The sequence below is a fragment of the Myxine glutinosa genome, chromosome 3 (assembly GCF_964187855.1).
Source record: "Myxine glutinosa chromosome 3, kmMyxGlut1.1, whole genome shotgun sequence".
NCBI classification, from domain to species: domain Eukaryota; kingdom Metazoa; phylum Chordata; class Myxini; order Myxiniformes; family Myxinidae; genus Myxine; species Myxine glutinosa.
Window position 1 is genome coordinate 141,670,004 of NC_136263.1, and position 24,891 is coordinate 141,694,894.

The following is a 24,891-nucleotide window of genomic DNA, read 5'->3' on the forward strand; positions in this document are numbered from 1 at the left end:
GCCAGGTGGTTGGAAAAGTTGCAGCAGTACGATTTTGATGTGGCCCATAGGGCCGGGAAGGCCCATGGTAATGCGGACGCACTTTCTCGGCGTCCTTGTCTGGGGGAAAACTGCAAATTTTGTGCGAGACACGAGGAGAGGGAACAATTGGGCGATTCGGACCCGACCCTCGTTGTCCGGGCAACCCAGGTGAGAGGGCCAATTTTGCCACTAACCGCAGATGAGGAATTCGGAACTTTGGCATGGAGCACGGCCCAGCAGGAGGATCCTGTCCTGGGGCCAGTGTTCAATTGGGTCAAATTGGGGCAAAGACCTAAGGGGGAAGAGGTCACCCCCCTCGGGGCACAGACCAAGGCGTATTGGGCTCAGTGGCAGACCCTGGAATTGAAGGATAACATCTTGTATCGCAAGTGGGTGGAGGTTCCCTCTGATAAAACTTCCTGGCTGGTGGTAGTCCCAAATAAATTTAAGACCGATATATTGCAACAGGTGCATGGTACCCGCCCCGGCGGCCATTTGGGCAGGACAAAGACGACATCGCAGGTACGCCGGAGGTTTTATTGGGTGAATATGGGGCGCGACATACAGGACTGGTGTCGGAGATGCGACGCCTGTACTGCCAAAAAGGGACCAGCACGGAGGATGAGGGCCCCCCTTCAATTACACCAGGTGGGGGCCCCCCTAGAGCGGGTGGCCATGGATATCCTAGGCCCACTACCCCGCACCCGCCTAGGTAATAAGTACATCCTCGTGGTGATGGACTACTTCACCAAGTGGTCGGAGGCCTACGCCCTCCCCAACCAAGAAGCAGGGGTAGTAGCGCAGGCCTTCGTGTAAGGATTTGTGTGCCGGCATGGGATTCCACAGGAGTTGCACACCGACCAGGGACGAAATTTTGAGAGCAAATTGCTAAAAGATGTGTGCAGTCTCCTGTCAATTCGGAAAACAAGAACAACGCCTTTAAGACCTCAATCTGACGGGATGGTGGAGAGATTCAACCGAACTCTAATCCAACAACTGGCACTGTTCACCGCCACCCGTCAGGATGACTGGGACGAACATCTCCCTTATTTGCTCATGGCCTACCGAACTAGCCAGCACGGGGCCACCGCATGCAGTCCAGCGTTGCTTATGGATGGGCGGGAGTTACGGGCTCCCGCCGACTTGCTATGCGGTCCCATGCCAGACACCACGGATACACCGCCGAGGGAGGGTTACGCACGTCACCTGGAGGAAGGCATGGAGCGGGTCCATGCCTTCGCCCGCCGCCAGCTCCATCTGGCGGGGGCCAAGATGAAGCGCAGGTACGACGACCGGAGCCAGGGGAGTCAATACGCTCCGGGGAGGAAGATTTGGTTCTTTAATCCCCGGAGGCGGAAGGGAAGGTGCCCAAAACTCACCTCCCCCTGGCAAGGCCCAGGAGTCGTCCTGTCGCAAATCTGTGACGTGGTCATTAAGATCAAAATGGGGCCACGGACCCCCCCTTGGATCGTCCATGCCGACCGGATAAGACCTTATGCCGGCGAGCAGGCGCCCTCATGGATCGCCTCGGCTCTAGATGCCGAGGCAGGACCCAGTACCTCTTGCGACGGGGGCTCGTAGCGTCAGAGGACTGGGGGGATGGTAGTGAAAGATGCCCCGATGTGGTGGGATGGCAACTCTGTCATCCCTCACGAGTGGGGCAAAGGAGCAATAGTTTATGGGGTGTATGGCAGTGAAAACTAGCCCGGGTGGGTTAGGATATTGATAAGGCCCTAGAAGATGACATTAGGTGACGTTAAGGTTAGTTAGTGACTGATACCTGTAGTGGGGACGCAGGTAGATTCGTGTGGATTATAATGACGAGGGAGCGCAATAGTTTAAAGGGACGACTGGGAAGCGCAAGTTTCAGAGGGGAGTAGTTAGATGAGATGATGCTGTGTGAGAACTGGACAGGTGTGTGGAGCAGTGTGGAGCAGTGTATGAGTAGTGAGTGTTGTGGATCAGTGCGAATGCGCTTGGGGAGAGAAGGGTGCAGGTGGCACCAGGTGTGAGAGCACAGGTGTGCAAGTGCAGGTGTGTGGAATACATGGAGTATTGGAATGAGTGGTGTGGAGAGAGTTGGAGTAAGTGGTACGGAGTGGTGTGCATGGTGCGAAGGTGTGAATGGGGGAAGAGTGGACCCCCATCACGGATACCCGGGGCGGGTAGTGTAAGTGTTAGGTAGAGGGTATAGGTAAATTGTGGTTGGATATTGGCATTTGTGGTGCGGTTGCAGAATGGTATTGCGGATGGGTGCATTAGTGTTGTGGAAATGGCTGGGCGTGTAGCCTGTTAGTTTGTGTAGTTGGTTGGGCACTCCACCACTGTGAGGATGTCGGCCAGGTGAGGCCGCAGGTGGGCTCTGGGAGCCGTTAGTGTCAGTGGGGCCCGAGGATCCGGAGGACGGACCCGGGTAGCCCAGTGCCAGAGAGGGCACCGAGTGGGGAGAGCGCCAGAGGGCCTTCCCCAGGTAGTTAGGTTAGGGTAAGGAGCAGGTAAGCTCGGAGGCAACTGCAGTGGTGGAGGTGTGCAGGTGGGTAGACCTGCTGGGAGAGCTACACGTCGCGGCCCAGAAATTGTGCGAGGGCACCGGGAGATGAATTGGGGGAGTGAGACCCCAAATTGAAAAGCACCACAGTTTGGTCAATGGGAATTGGTTTTTAGAACCCATAGTGTAAGAGGGCCAATGGTTTGGCAGGAGAAAGACCCCGGGTAATGTAAAGTTGTTAAAGTCATTTAGGAAATAGTTAGGATTGATGAACCTGTCGCACCATACGCAGCCACTTACCTGTGGTGATGATGATGACTCCACACCTGTGTTTTCTTTGTTCTGTGTGCAGGAAATGAGAATTGCTGTGTGGATTGGTGAGACGCATCACGACGTGGATAAGACATTGGGGTGATTCCATCTCTCCCTCCCTAGGAGGGACTGATGATGAATTGGTGATGGCAAATTTTGATGTTGAATTGGAGATGGCAAATTTTGATGAGAGTTGGAAATGGCAAATTTGATTGGTTAGGGGGGAGAGAAGACGAATTTGGTTTATGGGAGGAACGGGGAAGACAGTAGGGACGTTTGTTGATTTGTAAAGTAGATGTTTATGGGTAGTGTTGTGTTTTGTGGATACGGTAAGGGGTAAGGGAGGGGCAATGTAGGTTACCTGGTGGGGGGGGGGGGGGGGGGCGTACGGTAGGAACGTACCTGTCTCACCTGGTTCCCATGTGCCCCCAGTGTGCATTACCTTATATTGCATGCACTTTTGCGCCCTTACCACCTTACTCACTTGTCTTCTTTTTTTGTCTCCCACCTCCGAGGATCTGGCTTTGGGGCAGAGAGAGAGGAGAGAGAGGTGCTGGCTCCGCAGTTGTGGGCCTGTACTTTCGCTGCTTGCTGCCTGGATCGATACACCATATGGACCGCAATTTTTGTGGCCGCCCACCATGGACCGCAGTTCTCTTGCGGGCAAGCACCACCCATTGATGGACCTATGGGTCAACGTGGCACCTATGCCATACAGGTGAACCACTTATAGTTGGCGCCCTGACACCACAATACAGAAATGGACGCGGTTGGCGCCTTTCTTTATTTTTTAAGGAAGCCAGAAGGCCAAGTGCTTCAAGAAGGCAAGACCAGCGGCAGAACATCGGCCGGCTGCGACACCACCGGTGACGTTGAACACTTTATTGGTGCACCGGATGGTGCTGACTGTACATGATGGGGTGGTGCTTTTGGTGCTTGGATGGGGTGCTCTGCACATTATTAAAGGCCGTAAGGCCACAGGGCACTCGTGGGTTGGTGTATCAATGCTGGCATGCGTGCTCTCTCTCTATGCATAACATCTGCATGTGTTCCTCCAAAAACAGGTCTTGGATCGTAGTGTAAATATCAGTGTAGTCTTGTGTAAATAATGCTCCCTACCGGCTGTATGTTTAGTTTGAGGATTCTTTCCGCGATTCGGTTATCCTGTGGGTGTGTTTCTGTGAGGAGAAGGGTGCAACGTCGCAGGGGGACATATTTACTCATTTGTGAACATCTGTAAAACTGTCGCACTCAGGGTTGAGTTAATAGTAGAGGGAACTACATCTGAGTGCCACACTAACGTAGGTAAAAATTTATCGGGTCGGGACGCCCCGAGGTAGAGAAGGGTGCAATGTTGCGGATATGGGATTTGGCCTCCATCCATATCCGCTTGTAAATATTCCCCTATTTCCCCAATACTCCCCAACTATCCCCAATCCCCCATTCCCTATTCCCATTATCTGTAAACAACACTCTGTAGCCCCGACCTTCCCCTTTTTCCCCCATTAAATGTCGTGCCCAGGTTCACCGCATCTCACGTAGACAACTATAGGACATCTTGCTAGTTATTCTTAGTCTATGTCAGTTAAGGACTCGTTTCCATTAATTCTGACTCTTCGTTGCACCAGAATGTGATTGTATGGCACCAGTAGTAAGTTTAGGACCTCCCAATACCTCCCCGCATCTCTTCCTCATGAAACAACAACACCAACAACAACAACAGCGGCGCGGGGAGTGCGCGTCCTCACTCCGGCTTGGTTAGCCGCCATTGACCATGTGCTCCGACGGGGTTACCACTCAGGGGCTCACTGTCAGTTCCTCGTCAAGGGCGGAGCCCAGTAACCCCCCGCACCCAATAAGAAGCGGCGGACCGATTCCATCTGGGGCGGAGCTAACGAGCCGTGGGCGTGTCACTCCCCGCTGGACATGCGCAGGAAGACGGAGGTGACGTCAGATGCGCCTCAGCTACGAAGAAGAAAGGACGCCACCTCCTAGCGCTGAGAGATACCTCCCGCATCTCTGGACCGGACCGAGTCGATTCTGCCCCTGAGCCAAGGTGCACCTTGAGCCATCGACTATGTGCCCTTCCTTGCCATCAATCCCTGTGTGAGTCAGTCTTGTCCCGTTTGTCTGTGGTCTGTCGGGGCTAAGATAAGACCGTGTCTAAGTGCCCACCTTTCTGTGCTGTACCTCTTGTGCCGTGTAATCTAAACGTTCTGCTTACCCAATATTATATCCTCCTCCGGAGGTCTTGAGAACTGTACCCCTGGTGTCGTGTCATTTAACCCAGCCGTTGTGTCCTTTCCTTCATTGATTTAGCATAGCGCGATTCGGCCAACGTTCGAGTGTAATCGGGTAACTTGTGCGAACACGGCGGCCATTCCGCTCGGTCAAGCAACATCTAAGTCGTGTCCATAACAATATATATAGTCACGTGAAAAAGTAAGTACACCCCATGTAAAGTTTTGACTTTTTCAACATATTTCAACCTCCAGCTATTTGATCTTCATTTCAACAATATTGAGAAATAAAGGTGATATAATACAAAAAATATCATGAAACATTTACATTTTGTAGTCCATTGTATAATTTAAATAAACATAAATGCAAATTTTGCATGTGGAAAAAGTAAGTACACCCCTACATTTATCACTACTTCAAATACCTAAAATTAGAATCAGGTGCACCAGCTCAGGTGCAAATGATTAGAACATCGTTAGAGAGGATCTTGGAGGAACCTGACTTATTTAAACCTCAGACATTTAGTTTGGTTTGCTCTTTGTTGTTGAAGTGTGCGGCGTCACCATGCCTAGATCAAAAGAGCTCTCTGAGGCCTTCAGAAAGAAGGTTATAGATGCCTACGAGTCTGGGAAGGGATTTTAAAAGATCTCCAAACAATTTGAAATCAATCATTCGACTGTCCGGAAGATCATCTACAAGTGGAGAAGATTCCAAACAACTGCCAACTTGTCAGGTCAGGCCGCCCCAGCAAGTTCAGCCCGTGAGCAGACCGCAAGATGCTGAAAGAAGTCTCTAAGAACCTCAGAATGTCATCATGGGACCTACAGGTAGCTCTTGCCACTGTTGATGTCAAAGTGCACGAGTCTACCATGAGAAAGGGGCTGCACAAATTTGATCTACATGAGAGGTGTGCCAGGAGGAAACCTTTGCTGTCCAGAAAGAACATTAGGGCAAGACTAAAGTTTGCCAATGAACAACGAGGCAAAGACCAACACTTCTGGAACAATGTGCTCTGGACAGGTGAGTCAAAGGTAGAGCTATTTGGCCACAGTACCAGAAGACATGTTTGGCGAAAACCAAAGACAGCATTTGACCACAAGAACCTGATACCAACTGTAAAGCATGGTGGTGGAAATATTATGGTTTGGGGCAGCTTTGTTGCATCAGGGCCTGGGCAGCTCACCATCATATAATCCACTATGAATTCTTCATTTTACCAGAGGGTGCTTGAGCATAATGTGAGGCCATCTGTCGGAGAGTTGAAGCTCAACCGAAAGTGGACCTTGCAACATGACAATGACCCTAAACATACAAGTAAATCCACCAAGGAATGGCTGAAAAGAAAGAAATGGAGGGTTCTGGAATGGCCAAGTTAAAGCCCGGATCTAAATCCCATCGAGATGTTGTGGGGGGGATTTGAAACGAGCTGTGCATACAAGAAACCCCACAAACATCGCACAGCTGAAAGAATTCTGCATGGAGGAGTGGGCAAAAATTTCTCCCAGTCGATGTCAGAGACTGGTTGACAGTTATAAGAAACGCGTAATTGAGGTTGTTTCTGCCAAGGGGGACAATACCACCTATTCGAGCCAAGGGTGTACTTACTTTTTCCACATGCGAAATTTGCATTTACGTTTATTTAAATTATACAATGGACTACAAAATGTAAATGTTTCATGATATTTGTTATATTATATTGTAGCGGCTACCGCTGGGTTTTCACAATTGCCTTGCACCTATCAAGGACGCGGAGCGATCACCATGCCGGGCTTGTCCAGGACGCCCGGGCAGGCTCGCCCTCAACTTGCCAGGCCGCAGCCAGGATGCTGGGCCACGCCCCCTCTCGCCTTTCCTGGGCAAACGCTCCGGGATAATATGTATATATATTGCTGCCCGATAAACGGGCTTTTCAGAGTGCCTGAGTGTTCGGTTTGAATAAAGCAACTCGGATGAATTCCAGCTTTTTGTCACGTCCATTCTTCCGATCGACGTGGGAGCCCCAGCTCCTTCATTGGTGACCTACCGACATGGACACGGCAGTCGCCCTTCAACTGCCTACCTTCTGGGAGGCTCACGCGGCGGTTTGGTTCGCACAGGCGGATTCCCTGTTCGCCCTGCGGGGCATCACGGCCGACGACACCCGCTTCCACCATGTGGTAGCAGCGCTCGGTTCGGCCACCGCGGCCCGCGCCCTGAGCCTCCTCGAGAGCCCGCCAGCCGCTGACAAATACGGCGCGATTAAGAAGCTTCTCCTTGATGCTTTCGCCCTCCCATCAGCGGAACGCGCACGGCGCCTGCTCGACCTGCCCGAGCTCGGCGACACGCGCCCTTCCGAGCGAATGGACTACATGCTTTCACTGCTCGGCGAGCACTCTCCGGCATTCCTGTTCCGGGAGCTGTTCCTCCGTCAGCTGCCTAACCCGGTACGCCTCGCCCTGGCAAGCACGACGATCACAGATCCCCGGGCCCTTGCCAGAGAAGCCGACAAGATCTCCTCCGCAGGCCAGCGCATCGCAGCGGCGACATGGGACCCACTGCCGTCCGACGCAACACCCATGGCGCCCGAGCACCCGGCACGGTCGACGACCGAACTGCCGACGCAATTGGCGGCCGCTACACCGAGCCGACCACCTCCAGCACGACGACCGGGGCCTCCACCTGACCAAGCGTGGTGTTACTATCATGCCAGGTTCGGACAGAAGGCCCGGACATGCCGACCCCCGTGCACCTTCGGCAGGCCGGGAAACGGCCGGGCCGGCGTTCATTACCAGCCATGAGCGCCGGCCACACGGGCAACTTACCGTTCATCACGGATAAAGCGTCCGGACGGCGCTTCCTGTGCGACACCGGTGCCCAACTGAGCGTCATACCCGCCTCTGACCAGGACAGGCAGTCCGCGGCTTGCGGCCCCTCCTTGGTTGCGGCCAACGGATCGACCATCCGCACCTTCGGCCCGCGCAACGTCACCCTCTGCTTCGGCGGCCAACGCTTTGCTTGGACGTTTGTAACCGCAAACGTGCCCATGGCTCTGCTAGGCGCCGACTTCCTCTGCGCACACGGACTGCTGGTGGACGTCCAACGGCGTCGTTTAATCAACGCCGAAACCTTCAGCTCCCTGGTATGCACATTGAGCAGCTCCGCGCCGACCGAGCTGGCATGCGCCGTCCCGGCGGCGAACGAGTTTGCTCGCCTGCTCACGGAGTTCCCGGCCCTCACGCGGCCGACGTTTTCGGCCGTCGCAGTACGGCATGGGATCGAGCACCACATACCAACCACGGGCCCGCCGGTCTACGCCAGGGCCCGCCGCCTCGACCCAGCCAAGCTCGCCGTGGCGAAGGCCGAATTCGACGCGTTGGAGCACCTCGGCATCGTGCGACGCTCCGATAGCACGTGGGCCTCGCCACTGCACATCGTGCCAAAGCCGGGGGGTGGATGGCGCCCGTGTGGCGACTACCGCCGTCTCAATGATGCTACCACCCCCGACAGGTACCCGATCCCGCATATCCAAGACTTCTCCGCCCGTCTGGCGGGACGGGTCATTTTTTCGAAAATTGATCTCATACGGGGATATCACCAGGTACCTGTCAGGGCGGCCGACGTCCCTAAAACGGCAGTCATAACGCCGTTCGGCTTATTCGAATTCTTTCGGATGCCGTTTGGTCTCAAGAACGCGGCTCAGGCGTTCCAGCGCTTGATGGACGGCGTGCTGCGTGACCTGCCGTTCCTTTTCGTTTACATGGACGACATCCTCGTCGCCAGCACGTCCCGGGCCGAGCACCTCCTCCACCTCCGAACACTGTTCGGGCGCCTCAGCGAGCACGGCCTCATCGTCAACCCGGCCAAATGCCACTTCGGCACGACGGCCGTTGATTTTTTGGGCCACCACATCACCAAGAACGGGGCCGTGCCGCTGCCAACCAAGGTCGAGGCCATCACCACGTTCCCGCGTCCCCGCACCATAAAGGCCCTGCAGGAATTCCTGGGGATGGTGAATTTTTATCACCGCTTCGTGCCCCGCGCTGCTCAACTCATGCGGCCCCTCTACGAAGCCCTCCGGGGCAAGCCGGCCAAGCACGACATCGCCTGGTCCGCAGCAATGGATGCGGCCTTCCAAAGCTCAAAGCGGGCCCTCGCCGACGCAACACTGCTTGCTCACCCGGTGCTCAACGCTCCCATCGCCCTCACCACGGATGCCTCCGACTACGCGGTGGGCGCCGTACATGAGCAATGGGTGAACGGGGTTTGGCAGCCACTCGCTTTTTTCAGCCGGCAGCTCCGGCCGAACGAGCTCAAATACAGCACGTTTGACCGGGAGCTCCTCGGTCTACACCTGGCCGTCCGCCATTTCCGCCACCTCCTGGAGGGCCGACCTTTCACGGCGTTCGTCGACCACAAGCCGTTGGTTTACGCCATGGCCAAGGTCGCGGAGCCGTGGTCGGCCCGCCAACAGCGCCACCTCTCCGCCGTGTCGGAGTTTACCACGGACATCCGGCACGTCGCCGGCAAAAACAACGCCGTGGCCGACTGTCTTTCCCGGGCCAGCGCGAACGCGGTCCACCTGGGCGTGGACTTTGCGCTTATGGCGGCGGACCAAACCACCGACACCACGGTGCAAGCCCTCCGGGCGGCGGACACGGGCCTCCGCCTGGCCGACATCCCCTTCGCGGACACTGTCCTGCTCTGCGACGTCTCCCAAGGCCAGCCTCGCCCCATCGTGCCTGTCACCTGGCAACGCCGCATCTTCGCCTCCCTCCACGGCCTTTCCCACCCGGGCCGGAAAGCTTCCCAGAAGCTGGTGTCGGTGCGATTCGTCTGGCACGGCCTTCGTCGGGACGTCCGCGATTGGACCAGCACCTGCACGGCCTGCCAACGGGCCAAGGTCCACCGACACACCCAGGCCCCGCTGGCACCTTTCACCGTGCCCGAACGACGTTTCGACCACGTCAACGTGGATCTGGTGGGCCCCCTCCCCCCGTCACGGGGGTTCACACACCTGCTCACCATGGTGGACAGGACCACCAGGTGGCCGGAGGCCGTTCCCCTCGTCTCCACCACCACCGCTGACGTGGCGCAGGCTTTCATCGCCACCTGGGTCGCCCGCTTCAGCGCACCGGCGGACATCTCGTCAGACCGCGGACCACAGTTCACCTCCGAGCTGTGGGGCGCGGTCGCCCGCAACCTGGGGGTCAAGCTCCACCGTACTACGGCCTACCACTCCCAAGCAAACGGGTTGTGCGAGCGATTCCACCGCTCCATGAAGGCCGCGCTCATGGCCGGCCTTCAAGACGGCGGTTGGGCCGACCGGCTACCGTGGGTCCTTTTGGGTCTCCGCACGGCCCCCAAGGAGGACCTCCAGGCATCCACCGCCGAGCTTGTCTATGGCCAGGCGCTACGCGTCCTGGGCGAATTCGTGCCCGACGCTACCAGTCCCTGGTCCGCAGCTCACCAGCGCTCGGACCTCCAGGAGGCCGCCCGACGGTTTGCCCCCGTGCCAACATCCCACCACGGTGACCCCCAGTCCTACGTCCCCCCAGCACTTCGCACAGCGGAGTATGTTTTTGTGCATCACGACGCACATCGGGGCCACTCCGGCCGCCGTACGACGGGCCCTTCCGGGTGCTGCGACGGGACGACAAGTCGTTCGTCATCGACATCGGCGGCAGGTCGGACCGGATTGCGGTGGACCGCCTCAAGCCGGCGCACATGGACGTCGACCACCCACCACGGGTGGCCCTTCCGCCGCGGCGAGGCCACCCCCCGTCCACGGTGCCCCCCACTCGACCGCCCACCACCACACCGGACCCCCTCCCACGACCCGCCAGGGGTCGCTTCGGCCGGGTCATCAGGACCCCCCTCAAATTGACCCTGCCAGTGCAAGTCGATTCTGGGGGGACGTGTGTAGCGGCTACCGCTGGGTTTTCACAATCGCCTTGCACCTATCAAGGACGCGGAGCGATCACCATGCCGGGCTCGTCCAGGACGCCCGGGCAGGCCCGCCCTCAACTTGCCAGGCCGCAGCCAGGACGCTGGGCCACGCCCCCTCTCGCCTTTCCTGGGCAAACGCTCCGGGATAATATGTATATATATTGCTGCCCGATAAACGGGCTTTTCAGAGTGCCTGAGTGTTTGGTTTGAATAAAGCAACTCGGATGAATTCCAGCTTTTTGTCGCGTCCATTCTTCCGATCGACGTGGGAGCCCCAGCTCCTTCAATATCACCTTTATCTATCAATATTGTTGAAATGAAGATCAAATAGCTGTATGTTGAAATATGTTGAAAAAGTCAAAACTTTACATGGGGTGTACTTACTTTTTCACGTGACTGTGTATATATATAAATGTATAAAACACTATATCTCAAAAAGTTATGGATTGATTCGGCCAAAAGTTGGTGGACTGTTTGGGTGTATGACAAGGACGAATGGATTCGTTTTTGGGGAAGATACAAATCCAGATACTAGAGTTTTCTAATTTTAAAGAAATTATTCACAATTGAGAGAGAGGGCAAAACAAAAACGATATACAAAGAGCGCAATATCTCAAGACGTTGTGGACGAATTCAGACGAAAAATGGTGGATGAGTTGGGTAGGTGATGAGAACAAGCCGATGAGATTTTGGAGGTCCGGATCCAGATCCAAAGTGGGATACAAAATGTAAACTATTCATCCTGGAGGAGATGTGCGCTCTATCGAATGCCGTTCTTGTAACCTATGGAAATATGGTGACTTTTTACCCTACCTCTACTCCCATGCATGCACACAATGTACAAAAACAGTCTTTAACTTCCTTTCCTCTGTACAAAGTATGCTTTGGAACTTTGGCTTTACAATCTTATTCCATATTACCACTGGAACGTCACCTGCAACTGCTAAAGCTTCAGACAAACAAAGTACTGTATTGTTTTCTCCTAACAGAACAAAGTATTTTGTAAGTTGGGATTCATTTGAGAAAGTCTTTATAGAAAAACTATGACAAAGAAAACGTTTTGTTGATAAATAAATAATTTATCAAATGAATACTGCTTTCTGAAAATGAGACATATATGCATTGGTTCATAGATTTGTCCTCACCTTTTTCTTCCTTTGTATCTGCAAGGATCATCATAGGTATACCAATGGCCGAGGATGCAGTCCAGATGGCAACGTTGATGAGTTTAGCTTTCGCTGCTGTGCGGTAGTGCATGGCACGTATAGGGTGGCAGACTGCGATATACCGGTCCACACTCATGGCTGTGACCGTGTAGATGCTGGTGAACATATTGTAGTAATCTATGGAGATGATTATCTTGCACAACATGCGTCCAAATGGCCATGATTTCAGGAGTATTTGTGCACTCTGAAAAGGCAGAGGGCTGGTCACCAGGGCATCTGCCAATGCCAAGTTGAAGATGTAAATGTTTGTCGCCGTTTTCATCTTTGTGTATCTGTGGGTATTCATTTGGATTGGAGGGGGTGGGGATTTTAGGAAAAAGAAAAAAAAACAAGAGGACGTCATGCAGAGCATGCATGATACTTGCAAAATCCAACCCCCCCCCCCCAAAAAAAAGAATTGCCATGGATCCATCAAATTGTCCATTTCATTAAGATTAAAATTGGCAATCTTAATCAAAGCTTGGGTCAATCGGATTAAAATTGATGATTTTTCAGATGAAAATTGATATTAGAAGTTTGACCTTGAATTAACCATTGACCTTTTGACTTTAAAAGAGTTGGTTTCCCAATTCAGTGAGGCACTATGCAATTGCTGGTTAGTTTTCAAGTTAATAGGATGAAAATTGATGATTTTTCAGATGAAAATTGATTATTTTAGAAGTTTGACCTTGAGTTGAGTTTTGACCTTTTGACCTTAAACATAGTTGGTTTCCCAATTCAGTGAGGCATTGTGCAATTGATATATAATTTTGCAAGTCAATCGGATGGAAAATGGCAATTTTATGAGTATGACCTTTGACCTTTGACCTCAAAATCAATAGGCTTCTTCCTTATGATCAACTCTCCCATCTGGTGAAGTTTAGTGAAGATCAGTTTAAAATTGTGACCTGTAGGAGATTGACAGACAAACCGAGAGACAGAATAACGCACAAGACCAACCAATATACTTGAGAAATCTTCGATTTTGCAAGTAATAATGGAGTGGGATTGGTGGATCACTTGAAGACAAAAGATGAGAAATGAAGGCAGAAGGAACAATATTATGCTAAATGCATTTATGGTTAGAACAATATTGCTTTAAAATGAGGTGAGTGGGAAGATGGGGAGCAGTGTTATTGTTAAAATGGCAAAGATTTGCAAAGGATGATTTTCTTCTAAAAGTATATCAAGGTGGTGGGATATCTCAGCAGTCGCATCCCAGTTTCTGAGCTATCTGCTCTTGGGTTTGATCCCAAGCTATCTGCTCCTGCACCTACTAATCCAGATCCCACTGTAATCTGGATTAATAGGTGCAGGGTTCAACAAACAGGGGCATAAACCAGTTGTCTTGCCTACCATGTGGATATTAAAGATCTCATTATATTTCATAATATTAGGCCTTTGGGATAGGAGCACAGCCAAATACAGTCGACTGATAATCATGTAAAAACAACGTAATTAAGGTGAAGGATCCAGCAGGTTTAATTTCCAAACATATACTTACTTACTCCTTATGAAACACACTTGTGCATTATAAAAGTTTGACCTGAGGTTGTCAAGAAATGAAAATCCAAACATCAGGCTGCCTGAGGGTGTGGCTAATGATGTAAATTGTAAATTGTATGTATTATGCCAGAGATGAGGTGAATAAACTAGGAGTACTATGGTGAGCACCATGGCCAAATTCCAAATTCCTGCCCCAACTACTGCTGGCAATGGCAAACCAGCCAGTATGATTAATCCTCGCCAAAACACTTGCTTGGGCAGTGCTGAACCTGCGTTCAAGAACACCAGAAAACAAGGAGATATCTGCAATCACAAAGCGATCACCAAGGGTATATATGCTCCCCAGTGAGCACGATACAATGATGGCTACACTATTTTTCGACTGCCATTATATGACCTTGACCTTCAACTAACCCTAATTTCTCACAACAATGAAGGTATTTATTTATACTAGAAACACCCCCTCTACAGCTGAATTGTAGCACCTTCTCACACCATAACCGGGAGCGCAACTATACAATACACATTTACTTGGAGATTTTGCATCATCTCCCCTCTTGAACCCACGAGACTACAATTTATAACTACTAAAACACCACCCCCCCCCCCCCCGACACTTCCACCTGGGTACCCCCAAAGTACAACCACCAAATTTCAACTTGTTCCGTCCAGTGTTTTAGTAGTGCATACAAGTCAAACATACAAACAAACAGACAATCAAACAAAGAAACAAGAAAGATGTCTATAAACCATATAAAAATAGTTGCCATGCAACAGCAATTTTGACAATTTGACCTATCAAGTGTTAACATGATTGATTGTTATGCAAAAGTAAATTTGGCTGATAAATTTCTATGCAGCCAAGTAGGTGTTTTACATGTTTTGGATGGCCTTGACCTTTGACATTTTCACCTGAAAAACAAAAAAACTGAATTGGTGAACCAATTGGTGAACCAATTCAGTGACCCAAAATGTAAACCATGTTGCCAAAATGTAAACCCAAAACCCAAAATGTAAACCCAAAATGTAAACCATGTTGCCAAAATGTAAACCCAAAACCCAAAATGTAAACCATGTTGCCAAAATGTAAACCCAAAACCCAAAATGTAAACCATGTTGCCAAAATGTAAACCCAAAACCCAAAATGTAAACCATGTTGCCAAAATGTAAACCCAAAACCCAAAATGTAAACCCAAAATGTAAACCATGTTGCCAAAATGTAAACCCAAAACCCAAAATGTAAACCCAAAATGTAAACCATGTTGCCAAAATGTAAACCCAAAACCCAAAATGTAAACCCAAAATGTAAACCATAATTTCAAGTCAATCGGATGAGAATTGACAGTTTTATGTAACCTTGACCTTTGACTTTTGGAGCTAAAAAAAAAAAGGCTTCCAGCATTTGATTGGTGGCCCAATTCAGTGATCCAATATGCAAATTATTTTTAAATTTAAAGTAAATAGAATGAAAATTGACGATTTTAGGTTCCCTTGACCTTTTGACCTCAAGAATAATAAGTTTCTGGATTTTGACTGCTCCTACCAGGTGGTTAAGTTTCATGAAGATTGTTGTAGGACCGCGTGCAACCTGGAGGCAATTGACATGCAGACCGAGAGAATAACAAATCCGACAAACCAATATATTTGGACATCTTCGATTTTGCAAGTGTCTCATCGACCCACAAACCAAATTATATATAGTACGATTCTTTCATTTATCAAGAAGTCAGTTGACTTCTTATGTAGGGATGGGCCGGACTCTCCATTGAATCAATACAACATAGATCCACAAAAAAAGATACCAACATCAAAATTATAAACCTATAAAATTACCTACCAGTCATCTGCAGAAAATTTCCCATCCAATGACATTCATTAAAGTTTGGGATATCATCGCTGAATTTGAAAAATGAGAGACCCAAAAGTGCCCGTTTTTCAATCCTCTTCTCCTACTACTTCTTCTTCTGCTTCTTCTTCTTCTTCTTCGTCTTATTTACTGACAGACAAACTCAAAATTTGTTTAAGCAACCAACTTGGTTTAAACATGAATCGACTACATTTTATCGTGAGAGGGTGCAAACTGATCAACATTTTAATAGCTGGAAAGGATTCCATGAAAACTACATAAAACTGCATTCCATCACAAAGGAATAGGAAGGGATCAAATGTGTGGGCAGGACTATATAGATGTCAATCTGCCTGCCAGAGACATTTTCCCAAGGGTCAATAAGACCTATATGGGTGTGGTTAACGGTGGACTATCATCAGGAAATCAGTAGACTTCATATCCTATGTATTCTGGGTCGGTCCCAGAATGTCCATCGGCTGTCTCTGTGCTGCTTCCCTGTTCGTGCATGGCAGGCAAGAGGCCAATCGACAACAACACACATGTTTCTATAGAGTACGTGCTATTTAGAACGTCAGATCATCTATAAAGTATGTCCAGTCCCATTGCAATGTGAGCATGTCCATAAAGTTTGTACTATAACATTTGTAAATCAGTAATAAAACATATATATATATATATATATATATATATATATATATATATATATATATATATATATATATGTATTTAGTATATATAATTTAGTGCTCGAACCTAATGAGCCAACGCCATGACGTCACCGCCACGTACGTCCGCCTTGATTGCGAAGCTCCGGAAGAGCCATCCCGTAGTACGTCATTAATCATTATAAAGATGTTAATTCAGACATCGTCACAAGTGCATGAAAACTCAGTTACCGACCTGGTTTCGCCATTATTGGGGCATCATCGCAGCGAGCTTCCCACACCCACCTTTCGGTTATATCTATCTATAATTCCAGTAATCTCTGTCTGTACGTCTGTACGTCTGTACGTTTGTTTGTCTGTGACCGCTGTTTCTCGACAACCACGGGTCCGATATACTTTTAACTTGCCAGGTATATTGCTGGGGACCCGAGGATGTGCCTTTTCAAGGTTTCATATTAATCGGACAATTACTTACCGAGCTATGTCCAAAAAACGATTCAACCAATCAGAGAGCAGCGAACGATCGCGTGTGCCGGCGTTGCGAATGGACCAAACCATTCCATTTAAATAGAGGGGGGGGGGGGGGTTCTGTGGTCGTTGCGAATGGACTAAACCATTTCATGTAAATAGAGGGGGGGGATTGTCACTGTACTCGCAAGCCGTTCGCCGTTCGCTTTGGCGTTGCGAATGGACCAAACCATTTCATGTAAATAGAGGGGGGGGGGGATATAATTTTAGATAGATATATAGTACGGGCATATATATAGTACGGGCATGCCCTAGTCTATCTATAATTCCAGTAATCTCTGTCTGTACGTTTGTCTGTGACCGCTGTTTCTCGACAACCACGGGTCCGATATACTTTTAACTTGCCAGGTATATTGCTGGGGACCCGAGGATGTGCCTTTTCAAGGTTTCATATTAATCGGACAATTACTTACCGAGCTATGTCCAAAAAACGATTCAACCAATCAGAGAGCAGCGAACTATCGCGTGTGCCGAACGTGGCGGGCACACTCTGCCTCGGATGGCACATTTGAGAGCGTATTCATTTATTTCACGTTTGCAAACTATGTTGGCGTTAAACTATGTTTTACAACTAATAAAAACGAATTTGCGATTCATTCGCTTTCCTGCGCGTTTGTGCACGCGATGGCGATTTCTTTACCAAACTCCGGAAGCCGTTCGCTTTGGACCAAACCATTGCATGTAAATAGAGGGGGGGGGGATTGTCACCACTCGCAAGCCGTTCGCTTTGGACCAAACCATTTCATGTAAATAGAGGGGGGGGATATAATTTTAGATATAGATATAGTACGGGCATGCCCTAGTACCTGTAATTAGGCGACTCCGTACTGTGAATGCAGAACCGACAGTTAGGTGTCCCATATAGCCCTTGCCGCATCTTATTGGGAGCGATAAGCATCGCCTGCCACACACGGTACATTACCTCTGGTTTCCACCCACTACATGGTCAACTTGGATGTGCATCCACCCAGGTCGGTAACTGTGAGTTTTCATGCACTTGTGACGATGTCTGAATTAACATCTTTACAATGACCTACGACGGGATGGCTCTTCCGGAGCTTTGCAGTCAAGGCGGACTGATGTGGCGGTGACGTCATAACGTTCGCTCATTAGGTTGGAGCACTGAATTAGATATACTAATTTCGTTACTCGCAATCGCTTCCAAGTTGACTCCATGTAGTGGGTGGAAACCAGAGGTAATGTACCGTGTGCGTGGCCGGCGGTGCTTATCGCTCCGACAAGGTGCAGTAAGGGCTGTATGGGGACACCTTATTGGCGGTTCTCCACTCACGGTATGGAGTTAAGTCGCATTATTACTGGTATATATATATATATTAGCTGCGCTCGCCTCACCAAGCGTCGTTACTATGGAACGGGCTTATTTTAGCTGAGGCTAATGACTGTACCTGGGTTTTTTTTTTTTTTTTTTTTTGTATACAAGATCGAGGCTCGTGAAAGAGCGAACATTAATCACACAGAAAGACAAACAGACACATAAAACAAATAACATCGGGAGCGGTAGACAAGATGGGGAGAGAGGGGGAAGGACACAAACACAACATTTGAGAGCAGGGACCGAGAGACATGGAGACATCGAGAGATCTGTGGGAGGGAGAGGGCTTTGGGGGGGAGGCATGTGACGGGGGGGAGGCATGTGAAGGGGGGGGGGGGGGGGGTGGGAGAGGTATAAACATATGGACACTGCCAGGATTTCCAGGAAATAAGTTGGAATTTGCTGTGTTGTCATGATTTACACCAATCATAATACAAACAATTACTTCTTTTTTTTTTCTTTTTTTTTGTATACAAGATCGAGGCTCGTGAAAGAGCTAACATTAATCACACAGAAAGACAAACCGACACATAAAACATATAACATCGGGAGCGGTAGACAAGATGGGGAAAGGACACAAACACAACATTTGAGAGCAGGGACCGAGCGACATCGAGACATCGAGAGATCTGTGGGAGGGAGAGGGCTTTGGGGGGGGGGGCATGGGAAGGAGGGGGGTGGGAGAGGTATGAAACATATGGACACTGGTAGGACTTCCACGAAAGAAGTTGGCATTTCAAACAAGGTGGATCTGGGGTGAATTAGCAGGGGTAGAAAAGATCAAGGTTTTGGATGGGGGAAGATAACAGATGGTGGTGAACAGCTGTTTTAAAGACCTGGAGGGTGGAGTGGGATTGAAGGGAGTGGGGGAGTTTGTTCCAGAGGCGGGAGAAAAGAGGAATGAAAGAGTGAAGGTGAGCAGAGAGCCGAGATTTCGGCAGTTTAACCATCAGAGGGTTGCTGGCAGATCTTGTGCGCCCTGAAGGAATATTTGGGGGACAGAGCACAGAGAGAGAGAGAGAGCTGGGGGAGCAAGGCCGGAGAGGAGTCGGTAGAAGACAGAATTAATTACTTTGTAGTAGAATTACTTTGCACAAATGTATTTGTTGTGTTTGTGATATTACATTTTTATAGGCAATTTAGGTTGAAGATTTAGGTTGAATGTTTTTTATTTTCAAGAAAGAACCTCTTGGCACATACATGGGGGAGGGGTAGGTGCAGACTGGAAGTTTGGGACGATTACACCTCACCACCAAGTAATTCAAAACACCTCACCACCAAGTAATTTAAAACACCTCACCACCAAGTAATTCAAAATACCTCACCACCAGGTAATTCAAAACACCTCACCACCAGGTAATTTAAAACACCTCACCACCAAGTAATTCAAAATACCTCACCACCAAGTAATTCAAAACACCTCACCACCAGGTAATTCAAAACACCTCACCACCAGGTAATTTAAAACACCTCACAGCCATAAAACACGTAATAAAAACACCTCACCACCACGAAATTTAAAAACACCTCACCACCACGAAATTAAAAACACCTCACCACCACAAAATTGAAAACACCTCAGCCAAACACGTAATAAAAACACCTCACAGCCATAAAACACGTAATAAAAACACCTCACAGCCATTAAACACGTAATAAAAATACCTCACAGCCATAAAACACGTAATAAAAATACCTCACCACCACAAAATCAAAAACACCTCAGAGCCATAAAACACGTAATAAAAACACCTCACAGCCATAAAACACGTAATAAAAACACCTCACCACCACGAAATTAAAAACACCTCAGAGCCATAAAACACGTAATAAAAACACCTCACAGCCATAAAACACGTAATAAAAACACCTCACCACCACGAAATTAAAAACACCTCACAGCCATAAAACACGTAATAAAAACACCTAACAGCCATAAAACACGTAATAAAAACACCTCACCACCACGAAATTAAAAACACCTCACAGCCATAAAACACGTAATAAAAACACCTCACAGCCATAAAACACGTAATAAAAACACCTCACCACCACGAAATTAAAAACACCTCAGAGCCATAAAACACGTAATAAAAACACCTCACAGCCATAAAACACGTAATAAAAACACCTCACAGCCATAAAACACGTAATAAAAACACCTCACCACCACGAAATTAAAAACACCTCAGAGTCATAAAACACGTAATAAAAACACCTCACAGCCATAAAACACGTAATAAAAACACCTCACCACCACGAAATTAAAAACACCTCAGAGCCATAAAACACGTAATAAAAACACCTCACAGCCATAAAACACGTAATAAAAACACCTCACCACCACGAAATTAAAAACACCTCACAGCCATAAAACACGTAATAAAAACACCTCACCACCACGAAATTAAAAACACCTCACAGCCATAAAACACATAATAAAAACACCTCACAGCCATAAAACACATAATAAAAACACCTCACAGCCATAAAACACATAATAAAAACACCTCACAGCCATAAAACACGTAATAAAAACACCTCACCACCACGAAATTAAAAACACCTCACAGCCATAAAACACATAATAAAAACACCTCACAGCCATAAAACACATAATAAAAACACCTCACAGCCATAAAACACGTAATAAAAACACCTCACCACCACGAAATTAAAAACACCTCACAGCCATAAAACACGTAATAAAAACGCTTCACGGACATAAAACACGTAATAAAAACACCTCACCACCACGAAATTAAAAACACCTCACAGCCATAAAACACGTAATAAAAACACCTCAGCCATAAAACACACAATAAAAACATCTCACCACCACGAAATGAAAAACATCTCACAGCCATCAAACACGTAATAAAAACACCTCACAGCCATAAAACACGTAATAAAAACACCTCACAGCCATAAAACATGTAATAAAAACACCTCACAGCCATAAAACATGTAATAAAAACACCTCACAGCCATAAGACATGTAATAAAAACACCTTACAGCCATAAAACATGTAATAAAAACACCTTACAGCCATAAAACACGTAATAAAAACACCTCACAGCCATAAAACATGTAATAAAAACACTTCACAGCCATAAAACATGCAATAAAAACACCTCACGGCCATAAAACATGCAATAAAAACACCTCACAGCCATAAAACATGTAATAAAAACACCTCACAGCCATAAAACATGTAATAACTAGAACGGGCACTCGGTAGAGCGCATACCTTCGCCGCAGCTACTGTTCTGTACTTGGCATGGGAGTGTAGGGAACAGAACAGTGAACAGTTTGGTGCTGATTTCATGCAAATCGGATAAGAATTGACCGAGTTATGACAAAAAACGCACATTTTGCAAGGTCGTGACCCCCCTGACCTTTGACCCGATTGCTCCCAAAATCTAATCAAATGTGTCCCGTATAATAACCAATCATCCCACCAAATTTCATGCAATTCGGTTGAATACTTTTTGAGTTATGCGAATAACATACACACACACACACAGACATACAAATAAATACACAGCGATCAAAACATAACCTTCCGCTTTTGCGAAGGTAAAAACACCTCACAGCCATAAAACACGTAATAAAAACACATCACAGCCATAAAACACGTAATAAAAACACCTCACAGCCATAAAACACGTAATAAAAACACCTCACCACCACAAAATTAAAAACACCTCACCACCACAAAATTAAAAACACCTCACAGCATTAAAACACATAATAAAAACACCTTACCACCACGTCATTTAAAAACACCTCACCACCACGAAATTAAAAACAAACCACCATGAAATTGAAAACACCTCACAGCCATAAAACATGTAATAAAAACACCTCACCACCACGAAAATAAAAACACCTCACTACCACTTAATTCAAAATACCTCACCACCACGTGATGCAAAACCACCACGACGTTATTAAAAACACTTCACAACCAAGGAAACAAAAGTTTGAGGGAGTCGTTAAGTGACAACACAGACAATGCCCAAATGTGTAGATATATAGATAAATGACTGTACCTGAGTTGCCGTTTTGTCATGGTTTAAACCAATGATAATTCAAACAATTATTTCGAACAAATGTATTTGTAATATACGTGATATCACATTTTACAAACAATTGAAGTTGAAAACTGAAGTTGAAAAAAAAAAATTCCCCAAAAAATTCCCCCAAAAAATAAATAAATAAATTGGAAAATTTTTCAAAAAAAATACCCTTAGGACATACCGACGGGAGAGATATGTGCATACCAGAAGTTTGGTACGATTTCACAAAAGTTTGAGAAAGTAGTTCAGTGACAACACAAGACAACACACACAGGACAACACAGGACAGGACAGACGCTGCACAGATATATATATATATATATATATATATATATATATATATATATATATATATATATATATATATATATATATATATATATGTATATATATGTATATATATATATATATATATATATATATATATATATATATATATATATATATATATATATATATATACATATATATATATATATATATATATATACAGATATATATATATATATATATATATATATATATATATATATATATATATGTATGTATGTATGTATGTGTGTATGTATGTATGTATGTGTGTAGGAGTTGAGGATAACGAGAGGGCGAGCCGCTTTGTAGCTTGATCAAAGCTCCTTTATTCCAACAGAACTAACCCATACCGGAACTCACACATCTTTTATATCACAACTCACTCTTAAGGGGGCGTGGCTCCAACAACCGAGCGCACGCCACGCCCATACAATCAATAGCCCCACTGGTCCCGTGCCTGTGGATTATGTCCCAATGGGGTAACCCCCACATGCGCCCCCCCAGAATTCAATCGCACGGGCAATGTCCGTTTTCGGGGGTTGAGCTAACTGAGGGGGCTGGTCTAGGTCCAGGTGAGCCGGCTTGAGGCGGTCCACCAAAAGGTGGTCCGGTTTGCCACCGATCTTGACCATGAAGGGCTTGTCCCCGGTCTCCAGAACGTGGGAAGGCCCTCCGCAAGGCACCAGGGCCACGTTAACCTTGTCAAACCGTCGCTCGTGGCGATGCACCTTCGAGCGTTGACACTCGACGCAGGTGTTGGCCCAGTCGCGCACATCCTTCCTGAGCCCGTGCCAAACCAACTTCGCCACCACCAACTTTTGCGACGCCTTCCTGCCTGGGTGAGAAAGACCGTGGACGGCATCGAACACCAGCCGTCTCCAGCTGGTGGGTACGACGGGGCGAGGCTGACCCAAGGAAACGTCGCACAGTAGCGTGGTGCCCGTGTCCTTGAACGGCACGTCAGACAGTCGAAGCCCCGTGACCACCGCCCTGCAGGCCTGGACATCCGGGTCGGAGATCTGATCGGCCGCCATGCGGGCGTAGTTGATGCCAAGGTGAACCGCACCGACTATGGATCGGGAGAGACAATCGGCAACCGTATTATCCTCCCCAGCAACATGTTGGATGTGCGTCGTGAACTCGGAAATGAAGGAGAGCTGGCGTTGTTGATGGGCGGACCACGGCTCCGAGACCTTGGCCATGGCAAAAACCAGGGGTTTGTGGTCCACAAACGCCGTGAACAGGCGGGCTTCCAACAGGTAACGGAAGTGTCAGACAGCGAGGTAGAGGCCTAGGAGCTCACGATTGAAGGTACTTTACTTTCGTTCGTTAGGGCGGAGCTGCCGGCTAAAAGAAAGCAAGTGGCTGCCACGCCCCATTGACCACGACCCACTGCTCGTGCATGGCGCCAACTGCGTCGTCCGAAGCATCCGTGGTAAGAGCAATCGGTGCATCGGGTGATGGATGCGCCAGCATCGTTGCGCTGGCAAGGGCCAGTTTAGCATCCATGAAAGCCTTAGCCATCTTCTCGGTCCAGTCAATGGTGCGTTTGGTAGGCTTGCCCTTGAGGGCCTCATAAAGGGGCCGCATGAGCTGGGCCGCATGGGGCATGAAACGATGGTAAAAATTCACCATGCCCAAAAACTCCTGCAGGGCCTTGATGGTGAGGGGGCGTGGAAAACCCTTCACAGCCTCCACTTTAGACGGCAGTGGGACGGCCCCCTCCCTCGTGATGCGGTGACCGAGAAAGTCAATTGAAGCCACCCCGAACAAGCACTTGGCTGGGTTAATGATATGGCCGTGCTGACTGAGGCGTTCAAAGAGCGCTCGGAGGTGAAGCATGTGCTCCGTCCTGCAAGCGCTGGCGATGAGGATATCGTCCAGGTAGACGAACAGAAACGGCAAATCCCGCAACATGCTGTCCATCAGGCGCTGGAAAGCCTGGGCAGCGTTTTTGAGCCCGAAAGGCATACGGAGGAATTCGAAAAGCCCGAACGGTGTAATCACCGCGCTCTTAGGATCATCCTGCGGCCGGACGGGGACCTGGTGGTAACCACGAACGAGGTCCACCTTAGAAAAAAAACTTTACCGGCCAAGCGGGCAGAAAAATCCTGGATGTGCGGGATTGGGTAGCAGTCAGGGGTAGTGGCGTCATTAAGGCGGCGATAATCCCTGCACGGGCGCCAACTGCCACCGGCTTCGGCGCAATGTGGAGAGGCGAGGCCCACGGGCTGTCGGACCATCGCACGATGCCAAGACGCTCCAATGTGTCAAACTCCGCCTTTGCGATAGCGAGTTTCCCCGGGTCGAACCCGGGCGTAGACAGGCGGGCCGGTGGTCGGAATGTGATGCTCCACCCCGTGCTTGATGGCATCGGCAGAAAAGGTGGGCCGTGTAAGGGCCGGGAACTCGGTGAGGAGGCG

General features: G+C 48.5%; 1 protein-coding gene across 2 annotated transcripts in view; it reads right to left on the minus strand.

Annotated features, from left to right (window-relative positions):
* Positions 1–24,891, minus strand: part of LOC137423154 (delta-type opioid receptor-like) — a 90,453-nt gene that overhangs the window by 9,533 nt on the left and 56,029 nt on the right. The window contains exons 1-2 of one of the 2 annotated variants that reach the window (XM_068109997.2): positions 15,536–15,636; positions 12,133–12,485 (exon numbers count right to left, since the gene is read on the minus strand). In XM_068109997.2, coding sequence (XP_067966098.1) covers positions 12,133–12,475 — 343 coding nt within the window. In that variant the 5' untranslated portion in view covers positions 12,476–12,485; positions 15,536–15,636. Of the gene's footprint in view, positions 1–12,132; positions 12,486–15,535; positions 15,637–24,891 lie in introns of those variants that run through there. The other variant, XM_068109993.2, reaches the window with a different exon arrangement.